The sequence below is a fragment of the Carassius gibelio genome, chromosome A8 (assembly GCF_023724105.1).
Source record: "Carassius gibelio isolate Cgi1373 ecotype wild population from Czech Republic chromosome A8, carGib1.2-hapl.c, whole genome shotgun sequence".
In the NCBI taxonomy this organism is placed as follows: domain Eukaryota; kingdom Metazoa; phylum Chordata; class Actinopteri; order Cypriniformes; family Cyprinidae; genus Carassius; species Carassius gibelio.
In genome coordinates, this window is record NC_068378.1 from 14059155 (window position 1) to 14077260 (window position 18106).

Consider the following 18106-nt stretch of genomic DNA (forward strand, 5'->3'; position numbering starts at 1 on the left):
AATCTCGAGTCTTTCATCTTTATTAATCTGACTGGTTTCTTAAATTGTCTGTCGTTGCGCTGTCCAAAGATTGTAAATCAGAATATAGCACATTAAAAAGCCTTACTGGGTTTCTACATGTCTGAAAGTGAAATGGACTTTAGTCTAATGAGGTAGGAAACGCGTTTTTTTTTTTTTTTTTTTTTTTACTCTTCTTTTCGATCAAAAGTCACTGAAAGTCACCTTTCAAACGTTTGAGGTCAATGGGATTTTTATTTTATTTTTAATAATCCAAATGATTACTTGAACTTGCCTGTGAATATATTTATAATGTTACCAAAGTTCTAAACAGCAGTGAACATTTTTTAATCAGCAGGAAAAACAAGATGAATATTAAATTCGCTGTTTATTTCCATTTTTTCTCCATGAAGCTTGTAAATTTGAAAGCATGTTACTAATTTTGAATGTTTAAATTTAACTTAAAATCATGTTTTGTGTTGTTAAGCAATTTAAAAGCATTAATGGAAAAAAAAAGAATTCCTAAAACTCACCAGTACAATTTGTAATGTTAGCCTAAATTTAGCCACAATTTCCTGGATAAACTTACATTCACCATAAATTAAAGCATGCAATGTTTTCTTATGACAGTTTGACATGTTTGAAACTGCCTATGTTTTCATGAACATAGGTTAATGTTAGAGAATTGCTTATTAAAACATATCAACAAAAACATGAGATCGGTAATAATCATTTTAACCAACTTTAAATTTATTATTCATCTACTTTATACAGAATCATATTATGGCCACATTTAATGTAACAGGTCTGCCATAGCATTGTGCAGTTTCAGTATTGTCCAGTTATAATAATAAACAAAGTCTAATGTTTCACAGCAGTAGAGCTCGAGGATAGGAACAGATTCTAAACGCAAACCACTGTTTCCTTATGTCTTCTGGGGAGTAATGCTAACTCTTATTGAGGACTGTTTAATTTTTTCGGTCAGAAAACCACACAGAACAGTCAATGACTCTGTGGAAACAAGAGGATGAAGGAGTTTACGGTGTTCTATATCCTTAATCCTCACTGTGCCATACTTCTCCATATACAGAACATTTCCTCATCTTGGAGGCCGGGTTGTAAAACGCAGTCAGGAATATCTTCATCAGTTCAGTGTGTAATGGACCAAATCAAAGAGAGAAACAAGCAGGAGCTTGAGAAAGGAAGTGCAGATTCCAGAACATACAATGGAACAAGAAGAGAGAAAGGCAAAGATCTAAAACACAATTACAGGAATGTCTCAGTTTTCATTGGTCTAAAGGAAATACACAAACGTAAAGAATCTGTCGCACAATAACTAAAGGGAATCTCTAAAAGAAAAATAATTCATGAGCAAAACAACATGCCTGCATGTTACATGACATCCTAATAATACACCTCTCCTTTTTTCTGAACAACATAATACAGATATATGCATATTAGCCATGATAAACTGAACAATTTACACATACACACTTAACAGGGCCAGGTATTGGCACCGCTCAGGATTGCAAAGTACTTGCAAAGTTTTGTGAACAGCAAAAAAAAAAAGTTTTACGAAGTTAAAATACAATGATCTTAAACCATTAAACAAGAAAAATGTACAGTGTTTGAATTAAGTTAATTTTTGCTATTTTTTCAATACAGAAAAGTGGTATTATTCTAATGGAGAACTTCTATTTCCATTTTAATATATTAAGTCCATCAGTTACGGTTAATCATGTATGCATTTCCTACAATGCCTTAAATGATATAAAGAATTAAAACTATTTTATGTTTAATTTCCGAAGTTATGTGAGGTTTCCAGTTTGAACAGTACTGAAAATTAATGTGTTGTAGTCCTATAATATAATGTGACATGACTGGATTGTTTTAATATAGGCTCGGTAATCCAATATTAAATATATTTATGTGAGATAAATCATATAAATATTTCCAAAAAACAAAAAGGAATGTACTTTCTGAGAAAGTAGAGATTATACTTGTGGTAGAAACTATAACTGTGTCATATAATCTTTTAAATTATGACATTATTTGCTAACATTTTGACCATAGTCACGTTGGTTAAATAATTTCATATTTTAGTTCTCCGTGCTGTGTTTTATCCATCAAAAAAGGGTCATATAAATGTTCCTCCTCATGATTCGAGTATTCAGATGTTCCGTAGCCCATGCCACGGGAAGACATAAATCATAGGTGAGCAAAATATCCGATCAAATAAAAAGTTCATGGAACACTGGAATGTGTGATTCTTTATAAATCCACAGTGTTGGAAGGAACAAGAGAAAATGCAAGAATAACATTCACGATCCAGTGATCTACGAGAAGCTTGGCACCATTCAATCCGATATCTTACAATGGATGACAGTGAAAATAAACAACATCACCTGCATGTTGAAACACTAAGTGCTTGTAACAGTGAGTTCATGAGAAGATATCAGACTGCCTTGTCATTCTTCACTGTACATTTCTACAGAAATATCAACAGTATGATACTAATGTAGGGCATTCGCTCCGCTTGGAAGATTTCAGTAGGATGTTGGTGCCCTCCATTGGTCACATGCTGAATCACTTCAGTCCCAGTGCATTTCACATAATGCATCAGAGCTCCTTTTCAAACCTCCGTGGAGAAGAGCATACTCTGCCGTTTACTATCCGGAGTCGGGATCGCCTCCAGCTGCAGGAAGTACAGTAATACTTGGACCTACAGAGACCAATAAATCAACAAAACTATTATTTTTATGCTTTGGGGCCTCAGGACAGTTCAACTAGAATTCTAGTATTGTCTGGTTGTTTACCTGAGACATAACCTCAAGAGACCAGCTATCACTCATAGAGATGGGCTGCATGGGGATTTTACTGTCCTTTTCAGAGGGGCGAAGGAGGGTCGGGCCGAATACTGTGGCCAGATTGTGGAAGGACATCTTGTTGACGCTCTCATTCTCCGCGACCCTGAGGGAAACAAGGAAGAACGTTTCAGTCAGCACGTAGATCTCAAGCAAATGTGAATGGTGAAATAGCAAAAGAAAAACATTTACACAGTTTAAGTTTTTATTAAAGAGGGGTTATAAATTCTGAGGTTAACTGTAATTATTCTACAGTTAGTTTTGTAAAGAAAAAATTAAGCTTTGGTGTTCTAGGCGGTTCCTACAATATTTTTTATCATAGATTAGAATTAAGTTATCCCAACCACCGATATAAATATTTTTATATTTTCACTTAGGAATCCTGTCATTGAAACTAAATGAAGGGATCAGACCGCACCTCTTCAGATGGTCCAGCAGAAACAGGAAGGTCAGCAAGTTGGGTTCGGGTATCGAGAGTAACAAATTGAGCATACAGCTTTCCTTTGCCACACTGTCTGATAATGCTGAAGAAAATGAGTAATTAGAATTAAATGATTAATAGGAACTTTTTTGCATGAATGATTCTTCATTAGAACTTGAAAAACACTCAACTGACCGATGCCTTCAGTGAAATTCGCACAGAGTTGATCGGTGAAGAGGGGCTCAGGAAGCTCTCTGAAGTAAAGCTTCAGCGTTCCAGCGATGGCATTCACATCCATTTCACTCATCATAACAGAAACGTCTTTATTGTCTGTTAAATCACAAAAAAATAGCATTTATAGCCATAAATACTTACAGTATTAAATATATAATATTTATTTTGATTTAATTCTAGGGTCATCCCTACAAGAAGCACTTACTGGCATCAAAGGCAGCTTTTAGGGCTTGGATGTCTGTGGCCACACCAGAGACACGATAGATGCCCACTTCCTCCATCCCTCGGCGCTCAATCTCCTCTACACACTGTCTCACAATAAGAGGCACTTTGGAGCTCTCCCGTCTAAGAGTTACAAACAGACACGAGTCAACAACTAGCATCTGAAAAATAGATTCATATTGATCTGTGCTTCTTTTTTGGTATTAAAGTTGTAAATACTATGTCCACAGAAAATTATGGGACATCTTATACATATCGTACATACATATAAAACCTACTTTTTTTCTTTCTTTTTTTCATGAAACTTTTTTAATTAAATGTTCAATTATTTAAGGAAATATTTTCTTGCACCAGCATATTCTGTGAGCTTGTTTATTTGTTCACTATGAAAGGAAAACATTCTCATAGCCTATATTTAATCCTACATCTGCATTATCCAGACACAGCATTCCAATATCTCAAAATCAACATCATAATGAGACCACAACCATAAAAATTCTGTCCACTATATACCCCCTCCCAAAACAAGTTGAGTTTTTTTTTACAAATAGAGGGCAATATTTCACTCCTGTGCATTGCTGTTAAACAGTTAAACTATGAAAAATGCATATCTGAGAGTCTCATTCCTAAATCCACAGTCCTGTTTTTATTGCAGTCCTCTGAGGAAAGCCCTTGGCAAACCCTTGCCTTTAATAATAATTTCTTCCTGTTTCTCAGGAAGTCCATAATGTGGTTGCTTTCTTCTGACGGAGACCACCTCTCCTCAGCTTTATTAAAAGGAAGTTCCCCCCTCCTTATTTTTATGATCCCTCATTTGAGTCATGTGGGACTAGGAAAACAGTCGGAAAATGGTCCCTGTGTCCTCTAAATTGAGGGAAACATGGCTGACATCTGACTGGGGTTGCTCTTGAAGCTAGTGGTGTGTATGCAGCATCATTTAAATAAAAAAGTTGTAAAAGTATCTAAAAAATATGGGGTTAGTATGTGGCTGGTCATATGATCTTAACATGGCAGCCCTCATGAGGAAACCCACTTCATGTAAAGGAAAAACAGCTTTTATTAGGCTACTGATATGTATTGATTGATTGACTGATTGGCAGGTTGACTCACTTAGTAACAGCCCCAATTTTGACTCCAAACACTCCAGACTGTTTCCTGGAGGGCATCCTCTTTAGACTGAACTCTCTGCTGGTAAACCGCATAGACAGCTTGACCTCAATCTGGAAAGAGTGATGAATGTGCACAAAATCATCTCACTGATGAGAACAAAACTCTGTGCTCAATCTCACCTATAAAATGATCAAGAATTAAATCACTGTAAACTGTGGCCATCAGCTTAATATCGAGCCACATGACTGTGATAATCCATCATTGTGCTTCATATTGTTAAAACTTGATGGCAGACAAATGGTTGTTATATACTGATTGGAGGATGTTAATGTATAAGTTACAGAGTACAGCTCTGTTCATAAAATATAAACACACACTAACTTTCAAATGTCTGAGGTCAGTAGGATTGTTTTTAAAGAAAATAATAGTATAATCAGCAAGGAAGGAAACATTCAACTGATCAAAAGTGACAGTAAAGACTTTTACATTTACTGTACATTGTTACTTTAATAGTTTTAGCTATTATTTCGACAGCTGAAATCTACTGAAATGTATCCGTTATAAAACTTTAGCGCAGTAAACACACAAAAGCAATTTCTACACAACCATATTTGAATATCTTACGAAATCTGCAAAAGAGACAAGTAATAAGCATCTACATGTGCACTACACACAGTAAATCATCACTTCAGTGTTCAGCAATGATACAGCAACATCAATTATTCACTTCCCAGACAAATATAGATGATCTTAATCAAGTGTACTGGCCTGTTTAAATGTAAACTGCCTTTTGAACGTTTTATAAAATGATTGTTTCTATTATTAGTATAGTAATTGTGTTATTGTTGTGCAGGATGAGCCACACTGACCCCATTCATGCTGATTACTGTCCTCTGCCAGTCTTTACCCTGCAGCGATTGAGGATCCAGCTGCGAACATAGGGACAAATGTCAGTCAAGAGGATAATCCTTATCTGAGCGTGCCCCAAACACAGAGTCACCTGCTAAAAATGGCAGCTCAGTGAACACGCTACTGGAAAGTATCTACATTTCATTAAATAAATCAACAAACAAATACGCCAAGCCTGGACAAAGAAAGATAGCTGCCCAGGCACATAGTACAGCATTTGAATGATGCAGACACCATACGATTTCATCTGAACTGATATAGACAAAATAATCACTTAAACTTAAAAAAGGCACAACCTAAATAATAGTACAATCCAAACGGTTTCCCTTCTTTATGATATGTCTATCTTCCCAAGTCTTATAGTATTACATAACGTCCACATAGTCGGTTGTCATTACTAATCTAGTGACAGATTCTGTTCTAATCATGTCTCTAATACCAGGGTGTCAGTTTGTAATTACTGTGGTCTGCTATGGGTATTGTGATAACATAATTTACCAGCTTGCTGCCAATGGAAAGACCTGTACTGATCGCTTAATTTACTCATGCCAAAAAATCTGATGTAATTGAAAGCAACTGGTACACAAGTACATAATGATATAACAGTAACAATCTATGTCATATTTCAAATGTTCAGAAGACATCTAGAGTGTTCCGAAGGGGAAATTAATCTTTTGTATGCATCATGTTATCATGGGTTTAACACATTGTTTTAGGCAGGCCATGTCTAGTTTCAGCACAGTAAACCAAAAGATCAGTATCACAATACAATTTGGCGTCAGTAATATATATATATATATATATATATATATATATATATATATATATATATATATATATATATATATATATATATATATATATATATATATATATATATATATTTAAAATAAATACCTGTATTCAGCAAGGATTAATTTATAAAGTTACAAAATATTTCAGTTTTAAATGAATGCTGTTCTTTTGAGCTTTGCATTAATAAAAGAATCCTGAAAAAAAATAAGTTTTTCACTAAAATATTAAGCTGCACAACTGTTTTCAGCATTGATGAAATGTTTTTTGAGAAGCAAATGTGCATATTGGAATGATTTCTGAAAGATCATGTGACACTTAAGACTGGAGTAATGACAAAATTCTGCATATAAAATTACATTTGAAAATAAATTCAACAAGAAAAAAATTGTTTAATTGTAGTTATATTTCACAGTTTTACTGTTTTTACTGTAATTTGATCAAATAAATGCAGCCTTTTGAGCATTAAAGATTTCTTTCAAAACAAAATAATATAACATACCACAAACTTTTGAATTGTATACTGTGTGAGAATATAAAATGTGAAATTATAAAGACAATATCATTGACAGTGTATCCAGCACACTGGGAACTTTTTCCCCCCACAAAACTAAATGCAGATTTAATATCTTAAATTATATCTTTTAGAATCACATTTTGACCCCCAGCTGCCCTTTGCTGCCTCCTGGAGGTCACCAGTTAAAAAAAAAATCCCTGCCATACACCAGCCTTATCACACATTCTTTATCTTATGTACTCCATCAGTAAGTCTCAAGCCTTAATAATTTTCAAATCACAATGTTATATTACCTTAACAAACAATACATACCCTACCATGTTACAGATGCAGACAAAAAAAAAAAAAACATTCGTTCAATGATCAACAGAAACATCCACATCAAACACTCCAGCATCTCGATTTCTAATCATACTGCTTAACAATATTCATCTATATAAACCAAGTTAACAAACTGAGTTTCTTATTTCCTAAATCCCCACACAGGATTCCAGCCTCTCGTTACCTTCTGCCTGAGGAGCGTGTTTCGCACTCTACCCCAGAGTCGAGCCCCACTGCTGGGACCCTTCCTGAGACCAGTCTCCACCTCCTCATCCTCCTCCTGTTTCTCCTCTTCCTCCACCGCACAGCTGCGTATCAACTCTTCCTTCATTATGGTAGTCTTCTTTCTACCATAATGCTCTTCACCATCCTGCATCTGGTCCTTTTTGCCCATCTCGCTCAAGTTCCTCAGTGGATGCTACTGTTATTCACAAGAAGCAGCAGGCTACAGGAACAGGAATCCCTGTCCATTCACAGAAGCACAGTCAGATTTGGGTCTTGTAACACAACGGCCAACTGGTGTTCCATGACATCCTGAAGTGGTGCGTGTTTTGGTGTAACGGTTCTCATGCTGGTCTGGATGAATCTTGAGTTCACACACACAGAGCTCCCCTGACGGAGCGCTCACACAGATGGAGCGCTGGGATTAACTACAGAATCTCCGCCCACCCTGATGATTACGGCCCAGTGGGGCGGCTGACCTACCAACAACGCATTCAAGACAAGTTCAAGGGTTTCGCTTGATGCTCTTCTGCTTCTCAGCAATGAAATGTGCCACTTCGTAAGTTTAGGACAGTGCTATGTTTTTCCAACCAGTGTATAGATGCTGTGGTTGCTGATACACACTTTCACTCAACCAACCCGTGATTTCGCACCTGCACCTTTGGGACTCTGTCAGCGTGTCATGTCCCACTTTCTCTTTGGAGCAGTGCCAAACAGCTCTGATGACAATCCATAGTACAGTCCTTCTAATCCTTTTCTAGCACAACACCTCAGCGTTTCCCTAAAGCTGCCCCTCTGTCAAGCGGCCACTCTGGTTTCTCTGGTAACATGAGCACACCACCGCATATGGCAGGATTATCCACCTGAACAACTAACCGGCTTTGTTCTGTTTATTGCATTAGAGATTAAAAATGTAAATGCTTAGTCACTAAGGGTAAGCAGATTATTGCTTGTTCTATGTATGACTAATCGATAAAATTGAAAACAACATAACACAAATTAATGATTGATTGCTTAGATTTGTGCACAGAGAAACAGTGTCAGTCACTTCAAGTAGTGAAAACACACTTCTGTAAGTAAGAAACCCCACATCTGAGTCCACAACATGACTCAAAGCTCATAAGTATATGTTGGCAAGTCCTTAATTTATTAGCATTTAATTCATGTAACAGTTTTGAAATGAGAAGTGAGAACAGGATCAGTTTTCAAAATGAGAACAGGATTATTTGAGCTGTTGACTGTCCGGTGTTTGTTGGTGAGGACATCCCTGGGCTTTGTAACCACTGTGAGGAACCGCTGTTGAAAACATATAAACAGCTCGCCTTCTCAAAGCTCCCTAATTTATTAAAATATCATCTAAACAGGCATACCTGAATCTGTCCTTTGGCCATGATGCGATCCATGTTCTCCCCATCATCCCTGCACTGTCTGACCTTACTGTAGCACAGCAGTCTGAGGGTCTGAGAGCCCTCCAGCTCGATCTCAAACTCCTGTGAAAAGAGGGGCCAACCTCCATTTAATCATACCGTTCAACTTGCATTGTAATGTCTTTTCATATTTTAAGCTGCAGGGTGTCATTTGTGATAGCTCAATTAGTTGGATCAAATGATATTGCAGCATAAGGACTAATATTTTGTCTTTGTTACACTCGAGGTTTCACTAAATGTTTCTGAAGAAAGCTACATGCAGAGGATGGGCTGCAGTTCTGACCTCATTCCAGTTCGGCTCTGTGGCGTCTCTGTAAACACGTGTTTTTGCTTTGTTCACAAAATAGCCAAATGTGTCCACCTCTAATGTACAGTACAGATCTGGAGGGGGAGAGAACAGAAAACAAGCCGGTTACATATAAACCATTTTCAAATTTAAAACAACAATAACAATAACAAAAACACTGAACATTAATCAGAAATTGAAAGTTGTTTCCCCACATAGTATTTTTTTTTAATCAAAGTTTTAGGCAGTATGACCAAAATCCCAATAACTATTACAATCATTTTTATAGTAAGTATTTTTCAATTTTTATTTGATATTCTTAATTTTTTACATAATTTACTGAATTAAAAATAATATAAAAAAAAGATGAGTCACAAAAAAAAAAGATTATTGAAACCAAAAGCAATCAAAATAATCAAAAGCAGCTGTCACTGTATAACACAATTTTTCACTTTTCAATTTGAAACATTGAAAATAAGACTATACAAATTATTATGTATTCACATTATCATTTAAAAATGTGGGGCTGGTAAAATGTTTTAATGTTCTTGTACAGTCTCTCACCAAGACTGCATTCATTTGATCAAAATACAGTAAAAACAGCAATATTTCAAAATGTGAATACAGTCAAAAACAACTGTTTTTTATTTGTGTATATATACACACATATTAAAATGTATTTATTCCTGTTATGGCTAAGCTGCATTTTCAGCTTCTATAACTTCAGTCTTCAGTGTCACATGATTCTTCAGAAATCATTCTAATATGCTAATTTGGTGCGCAAGAAAAATATTGAATTATTCTCAATGTTAAAAACAGTTGTGCTGCTTAATTATTTTGTGGAAACCATGATACATATTTTCTAGGATTTTTTGATGAATATAAAACTCAAAAGGACACCATTTATATGAAATGTTAATTGTAACAAATTAATCTTGATCAATGTATTAAAAGTATTTTTTTTTTAAAAACTTACTGATCCCACATTTTATATAGCTTGCTTATCAGAATATGTTTTTACTTTTTATGCAAAGAGTCTTTAGCTCTTATTAAATTAACTGTCACCATGGTCTGTCACAGTAATGACATTAACCCCAACTTCTGAAACAATGAATGAGTGAGAACAAAAAAATACATCAAATATTAGTGATTGAAAGTTAAATTTAAGAGTTAATCCACCCGTCCCACAGCTGCTCACAGAGAGAACTCTGCCCAACAACAGCAGGGAGCATGTCAGGTGTTTCCATGCATGTGCGCACATATTAGGGAGGCATTCAATAATTTAATGATTACTGTGAGCCGGATTTCATTCCATCTAATTGCAACCACCGAAAAATCCTACTGCTGCAGTCCCATAAGCTAGGTGAGACATCCCGTGCCAGACAACTTACTCAAGCTCTGTTTCAGCCCTGTTGCAGAATGAACAATCACATTTAGAAAGCCATACAGCCCTGTGGATTCATCATCTAATGGGAGAAAAATGGGAGAAAAATGGGAGAAATTTCAGATACAGTAGAAAGAAAGAAAATTCTATAAAGATCTTATTAAAAACCAGTCAAACAAGGCTCTCACCTTCTTTATTGATTGTCAGAGGAACGTTGTGAACGGTCTGTAGCTTCACGCAGGAGTTGGTGAGCATCTGCAACTCCAGAGAAGTCAAAGAAAAACTCTTGAAACCTGTGAGAAAAAAGAACGTACAGAAACTAAGGTCGCCGATATCTGCATTTATCTAATAAGTGATTCTCTCTTAAAGGAAAAGAGCAGTTTACAGAGTCCTTCTGTTTTCATGCACGCCAAAAGGTTTCTGTGAGGAGCAGCAATTCTTACACTTTTTCTGCTGCTCCCGAATGATCTCCCTCCATTCTTCTCGCTCGTAATCGGATGAAATCAGGAATGTATAGCCCTGAAATACAGAAATAAAACAGGAAATAAGAACATTTGAAAATGGCTTTTAAATGTTAAACGTCTGTCTTAGTTTTAGGAAATTGTCTGGTATTGGTTCTACCTTGCCATTCCTGTTGCTGACTCTGAAGGCCATGCATGGAGACATGAGCAGAAGCAGCGATTCCTGTTCGCACAGTTTCTTCCTGAGACGATCGAGGACTTTGCCTCCTTTACATACTCTCTGAACACATGAGAGAATTTGAGGAAGGAGGTGGGAAACAATTAGCACAAAGCTGAATGTTTACTTTAGAAATGCATTTCTGCAAACATGTTTAATTGCCTCATCTACCTTCTCTCTCTGTATCTCATTCTTGATCTGGGAGATCTTGACCTTCACAGCATCTATGTCTTCCTCTGGTATCTGGGTGACCGGCGAAAACTCAGATTCATCGATGGTCTGAAACGTGACGTCGGCTAGCGGGATATACCACTTACAGTCATACTGCTGCCCCTTCCTGAAAATAGGAAGACACCGAAACCAGAGGTCACAGTTATGACAAAGAAAAAAAAAAACTATGAAATAAGGATTGTTTCTACAGGCAAAAAAAGTTTCATATAGATTGACTTGCCCTCCGGTTTGCTTCTTCAATTTGGCGCAAAGCAGCAGGTCGGTAAAGAGGAAGACATGTCGAAGTTTTCGTGCCCCTTCTACTAACTCCACCATAAACTGGTCTCTGAGAAGCTGTCGATTCTTTAAAGACATTATAGGCATATTATTACTTTAATATGCAGGACAATAACAAATGATGATAAAAAATTATAACAAATTATATATTTCGAAGTTTGACGCCTTATGTTTCTGAGAACCTTGGGGATGTGTAAAGGCACCATCATCATTTTTGGAAACCAGAAAATAACCTTAACACAATTATTTTCAACTGTTTACCAACAGGGGGCGTTCATGTATCGTTTACTGTCCCATGAATCAGTGGCAGTCACTATTTTCCCTGAGGCATGGGGTCATTTAAAAGTAGGTGAGGAGGAAAAACAGCCAATGAGAAGCTCAGACCCGTTCACTCAGATGGAGGCATGACACACTTAAGTAATTGCGCTATTGTGGGCGAGTCATGGGAGCTATTTTCATGATAATGATGGCAGCCTGAAGGGGTTTCAACCTCAGACAAGCACGGCTGGATAGAATGAAAAAGGTGTGCTGGATGAGATGATTCACAAAAGGTGATATGATGGTTATTACCTACTGTAGGTCACATTAGAGGAAAAATTAAGCCTTAAAGGGAGACTCCATCCCAAAATGAAAATGTTTTCATTAATCACTTATCCCCATGTCGTTACAAACACGTAAAAGCTTAGTTTATCTTCGGAACACAATTTAAGATATTTTGGATAAAAATCAGTAGGCTTGTGACTGTCCATTAACTGCCGAATAAATAACAGTGTCAAAGTCCAGGAAAGTATGAAAATCATCGTCAGAATGTTCCATCTGCCATTGTAGGTTCAACCGTAACATTATGAAGCAACGAGAATACTTTTTGTACACAAAGAAAACAAAAATAACGACTTTATTCAACAATTCTTCTCCTCTGTGTCAATCATCGTAGCACCAATTTGGCAAATCTGAGCTGTACGCAGGTGGCATACGCTCTTTTGTGTCCGCCCCACCACAAGGATACGTTTTTCATGTGTATTTACGCCTTGGTTTCAAAGCAAACGACAATGGGCACAGCTCAGATTTGCCAAAATGTTGGTATGCTGATTTGGGGTGACACAGAGGAGAGGAATTGTTGAATAAAGTAGTTATTTTTGTTTTCTTCGTGTACAAAAAGTATTCTCGACACGTCATAACGTTACTGTTATTTATTTGGCAGTCTATGGGACAGTAACAAGCCACCTTGTTTTCATAATATCTTAAATTGTGTCCCGAAGACGAACGAAGCTTTGACGGGTTTGGAACGACATGGGGACAAATGATTAATGACAAAATTTTCATTTTTGGGTGGAGTAACCTTTTAAATGGTTTGAAAAACAATATATTGTCCTTAAAATAACAAAGCAACATTAAATTGAAAAAGTTCTGTACAAGAGGTTCCGAAAGATGTCCATCTAGGGTCATTCGTTACAACTGGGTGAGTGGCTGAATCTTCCCCTAATTGAAGGCTGTGTGACATATGTGAAAGACATCTGCTCTTTTCATGGCCTGGATTGTCTGTATGTGTGTGCAGATGCATTCGAAACACTGGCTCTGACCTGTGACCCTGGCTTCAGAGAGTGTGTTTACCCCTGCATTTTTTTCTCCTAAAGTAAACCAGGATTTGGCCAACATGATAAACGGGGGCAGTATTGACTTTCACGCATTTAGAGAGATCTGCTAAAACAGCCTAAGATGAGAAGCAGCACATGGCCATGAGCTGGAAATCAATCATCTCAATGGCAATAATTACACAGGACATGGACCAAGATGCCCTGACAAATGATAATGCTGGAAAATACAATTACTTTCTTTCTAAACGTGCTTTGTCAGACTGCTCACTATTTGCAATATTATTCTATTGTTATGTTTTTGGTGATGTTTTATCATAAGTCATTAAATCATTATGTTTAGACTTAGAATATAGTGCACAAAATACTTTTATGATGCTTTAGTATCCTTCTTGAAGCTTGAACGTAAAAATTAAATTTTACTTTAAATGTAATTTAAATTTGTCTTTTATACTCCTTTGATCCAAAATGGTTTGTTGTTCCATTAGAGAAACAAAGGGTTATTTTAGGTATTGTGTGTCTGGCAAATATCCACAGTTAACATACTTTGATGAATACTTTCTTGTATAGTTGTATAATTATGTTTTATCATCAGTTCCTTCAAAGTGATAAAAATAAATTCTTACAAAGTACAAATCTTGGCAGGAATCATGATTAAGTTGAGCTGTACTGTTCCCCAGCTTATGTCAGACGTTCCTTTAATCATTCCAATAATAAATGAGAAGTATCTTTGAATTATATCTCTGTGTTTTCTGTAATAAAAAATTCCTGGCATGTCCATAAGCCTACAATCAGAGAGCCACTTCCCACACAGTTTTCCAGTAATCAGCGAGGAAGTCTAGTACCAGGTCAGCTGACTCACAGGTCAGAGGGTCAGAAGAGTGTGCAAATATGTGTTTGTGTTCATTCTGAAGCTGGGAAGGGTGTTGAGACACTTCTCGTTTCGCATAAACGACCTTTGATAAAGGAGGAAGGGGAACAGGAAGGCAGGAGATGATTATATTGTTGATGGGACATTGTAGCGTTATGCAACCGGAGCATACTGATGAATATTTTTAAACCTTTTGTAAAAAATATTACTAAGAATTACAGTCCAAGAGTTTATCAGCAAGGGGTTTTCTTTTGGCCTTGTCACCTTGAGCTCATGTGCGCATACACATATCAATCATTATTTTCAAAAAGATTTTTAAATGTATTTTTTAAGGCAAAAAATATTATGACTAATTCATAAAATATTTTTTTTTTGAGGAGTTGCACAAAATACATTTTAAAGCCTGCACTAATCTTGTTTGTTTAAAAAAATCAGTTTATGACATTTTGTCTCCACAGTTGCATATTTTTCCTTATATAGCTCATATTTGATCAGTCTTAATGACTTTAAAACATAGTCATCAGGGTCTTCAGGCGTCCTCATATACTGTTATGTTTTGCTTATACACACACACACACACTATATATATATATATATATATATATATATGTGTGTGTGTGTGTGTGTGTTTGTGTATGTAATATATATATATATTAGGGGTGTAACGGTTCACAAAATTCACGGTTCGGTTCGGTTCAATACACTGATGTCACGGTTCGGTTCGGTACGGTTCGGTACGTTTTAGATACAGCAAAAAGAAAAAATTGGCAGATAAATTTCCTTGATTTTTTTTAAAAAAAATTATTTATTAAAACTAACAAAGTATGTGTTTTTTTTACATTGAACAATGATGGAGCTATTCTTTACCCATCTTCTATGGTGTTATCTTAGCAGCATACTGTATAAAACAAAAATAGCTCCTTATAAATTTTTTTTTTTTAATTAAATGTAATATTGTTGTAGTGGTTATGAACAAATACAAAGATGTAACTCTTTTTATATGGAACTCTATAACTCTTTATATTTAGTGTGTTTTTACTCAATTGGTTCTCTATTTGGGCTTATGTTTTTTGGAACAAAGCAGGAATTACGGTCTGTCTGAAATGGGCTCGTGAAGGAATATTGTAATGGGGCTCAATTACATTAAGCATGTTCTTAAAACCTGCGTTTTCCACTACAGAGTAAGGTCTCATATCCGCGGCTATAACGTAAATGCACCATTCGCTGCGGTGATGTCCGTATACGGAGCCCGGGACGTCACCTGTAGGAGAAAAAAAAGCAATCCGTGGCGACGGTTTTGCAATCCGTCCCCTCAGTTTATAAACCGTACTCACGAATTCATAAACTGTTCACTCGATTTAACAAATCGTGCCCACGGATTAACAAACCGTGCCCACGAATTTCCAATCCGTGCACTTAGATTTTGTAAACCGTACCCTCGGTTTTTGAATCCGTACCCACGAATTCATAATCCGTGCGCACGCTTTCGCAATCCGTTCCCTCGGATTTGTAAACCGTACTCACGGATTCATGCAGCAAACTCCTACGTGTTAACATACAGTTTTATTGAATATTATTATGTGGAATAGGTTTACAGCAAAGTGTCTTAAGTGATTCTCTATCAAGTGTAGTACGAGGTGGAATACAAAGATTTAATAAGAAAGATGCGCATTAAAATCTTGTTCAATTGCTGATAATCTATAATAGCACTTGATTATTATTGTGCAATAAACCTGGCATTGTGACTGACTCTGGAGTAATTTTTTCCTCTTTTGTAAGTTATTTTGGATAAAAGATTCTTATGCATAACCTGTATAATAATATATAATAATGATACAAATAAAAATAAAGTTATTTTTTATAATTTTAATTTGTAGGCTAAATAAATGAGTACAAGACAGTAAAAATATTTGTCATAAAATAATTTGTGAATTGCTTTATTTTTAAATAACCTTTGGACAGTTTTGGAAATGCTTGTGTACAATTCTTTCTTAACATGAAGACTTATTTTTGTGATTTTATTATACTAAGCTCCACCCACCTCACCCCACCTGCCGGAGTTAGATGCATGTTTCACTGTTAAGTGTAAAATGCGTGTCAGTTTTCAAATCCGAGGGAACGGATTGCGAAAGCGTGCGCACGGATTATGAATTCGTGGGTACGGATTCAAAAACCGAGGGTACGGTTTATCTAAACGCACGGACTGGGAATTCGTGGGCACGGTTTGTTAATCCTGGGTACGATTTGTTAAACCGAGTGAACAGTTTATTAATTCATGAGCACGGTTTATAAACTGAGGGGACGGATTGCAAAACCGTCGCCACGGATTGATGTTTTTTCTCTCCTACAGGTGACTCGCGGGGCTCCGTGGTACCGAGCCTTCAGCGCGTACTGACTGAGTGAGCGCCTGACTGAGTAGCCTAACATAAACATATAAGTTGGTGTTTTTTTTTCTTCGGGGGTGTCAGGGGCATTGCCTGTTACGTCGTTTGGGTTATTGGGCTACCTTGTTGAACGCATAACATTATATTTCACACACCTTTTTTATTTTCCAAATTTAATTAATTAGTCCAACGAACCGTTCGGTACATAATGCGTACCGCGTACCGAACCGAAAGCCTCGTACCGAACGGTTCAATACGAATACGCGTATCGTTACACCCCTAATATATATATATATATATATATATATATATATATATATATATATATATATATATATATATATATATATATATATATATATATATATATGTATAGCCTGTTGGTCACACCACATGACTCTATTTGGAATCTTTTTTTTTATTTATATAATGTAGCAGTGTTCTAAAAACGTTATATTTTAAACAAAACTATGAATTAAATAAACATTTAAAATTAATCTGATTTTAGAGAAAGTTGTATCAATCAATCATTGTTTAAATATGGTCATTGACATACAGTCTGCTCTTTCACTGGGCGGCACTGACCTCTCCTTTCTTCACTGTCATAGACTGACGGCGGGGCGTGATCTCCTCATTAATGCTGGAGAGGAAGTTCTGGGAAATGCGGAGGGCGTCCTGCAGGAGAGGGTGATCTGGATGACTGGATGGGGTGTGCTTCAGCAGGTCCTGAAACACACAGACTTCTCTAATATTGCAAAACTCTCAATCGATCGAGTGTGTAAATCAATACAGCCAAAGCTCCTCCAAATAAAACCGGTAAACATTCTCACATGAGTAAAATAAATGATTAGGTGGATGTTCTTTCAGTTTTACTCACATGGAGGACGAGAGTACTGCGAGTGACTCGATCCACTGGTTTATACAGCAGCGCTAAGAACGAGAAAGAGCGATCAGAACGCTCATAAGTGCAGTTAAAGGAGAGTAAAAGTGGAAAAACTACTTACATTCCAGAGAGTTCTTGGCATTCTGATCCTTAGCACTCTTGACTTTCAGATTCTGAAGGTGAAATTATATAGAAGTACATAAATACACAAGGAGGCAAAGATATCAGGCCCCGTTTTGACAGGATAATGTCCTTAAAACTAACCTCTGAAATCTCAGCAAACTGAGAATTGGCTTGACAACACTTTTCAGCCGTTTCTACAGCAACCTTATAGTTGTCCACAAAAGCCCTGTACATGCCGAGCTGGCTGGCCTGTGTGGGAAGATAAAACCACAGAAGAGAGTGAGAGAGAAGGTGGTTGAAAGATAAAAGTCAGTGCTAGAGGCGGATTACTCATGCATGTTACTTCGGCTTAATTCTGCTTA

The 18106-nt window shown here is 36.5% G+C and overlaps 1 protein-coding gene across 3 annotated transcripts in view; it reads right to left on the reverse strand.

The window, feature by feature from the left end:
- Positions 1–726: 726 nt before the first annotated feature.
- The window catches only part of LOC128018533 (breakpoint cluster region protein), a 38891-nt gene continuing 21511 nt past the window's right edge, over positions 727–18106 (reverse strand). Inside the window, exons 5-23 of one of the 3 annotated variants that reach the window (XM_052604096.1) lie at positions 17886–17993; positions 17743–17794; positions 17616–17668; positions 17324–17464; positions 11836–11957; positions 11556–11721; positions 11328–11447; positions 11150–11225; positions 10895–10999; positions 10714–10788; positions 9320–9417; positions 8980–9099; positions 5718–5777; positions 4849–4958; positions 3722–3861; positions 3478–3612; positions 3280–3385; positions 2814–2967; positions 727–2719 (exon numbers count right to left, since the gene is read on the reverse strand). In XM_052604096.1, coding sequence (XP_052460056.1) covers positions 2630–2719; positions 2814–2967; positions 3280–3385; positions 3478–3612; positions 3722–3861; positions 4849–4958; positions 5718–5777; positions 8980–9099; positions 9320–9417; positions 10714–10788; positions 10895–10999; positions 11150–11225; positions 11328–11447; positions 11556–11721; positions 11836–11957; positions 17324–17464; positions 17616–17668; positions 17743–17794; positions 17886–17993 — 2031 coding nt within the window. In that variant the 3' untranslated portion in view covers positions 727–2629. Of the gene's footprint in view, positions 2720–2813; positions 2968–3279; positions 3386–3477; positions 3613–3721; positions 3862–4848; positions 4959–5717; positions 5778–7571; positions 8658–8979; positions 9100–9319; positions 9418–10713; positions 10789–10894; positions 11000–11149; positions 11226–11327; positions 11448–11555; positions 11722–11831; positions 11958–17323; positions 17465–17615; positions 17669–17742; positions 17795–17885; positions 17994–18106 lie in introns of those variants that run through there. The other 2 variants (XM_052604098.1, XM_052604099.1) reach the window with 2 other exon arrangements.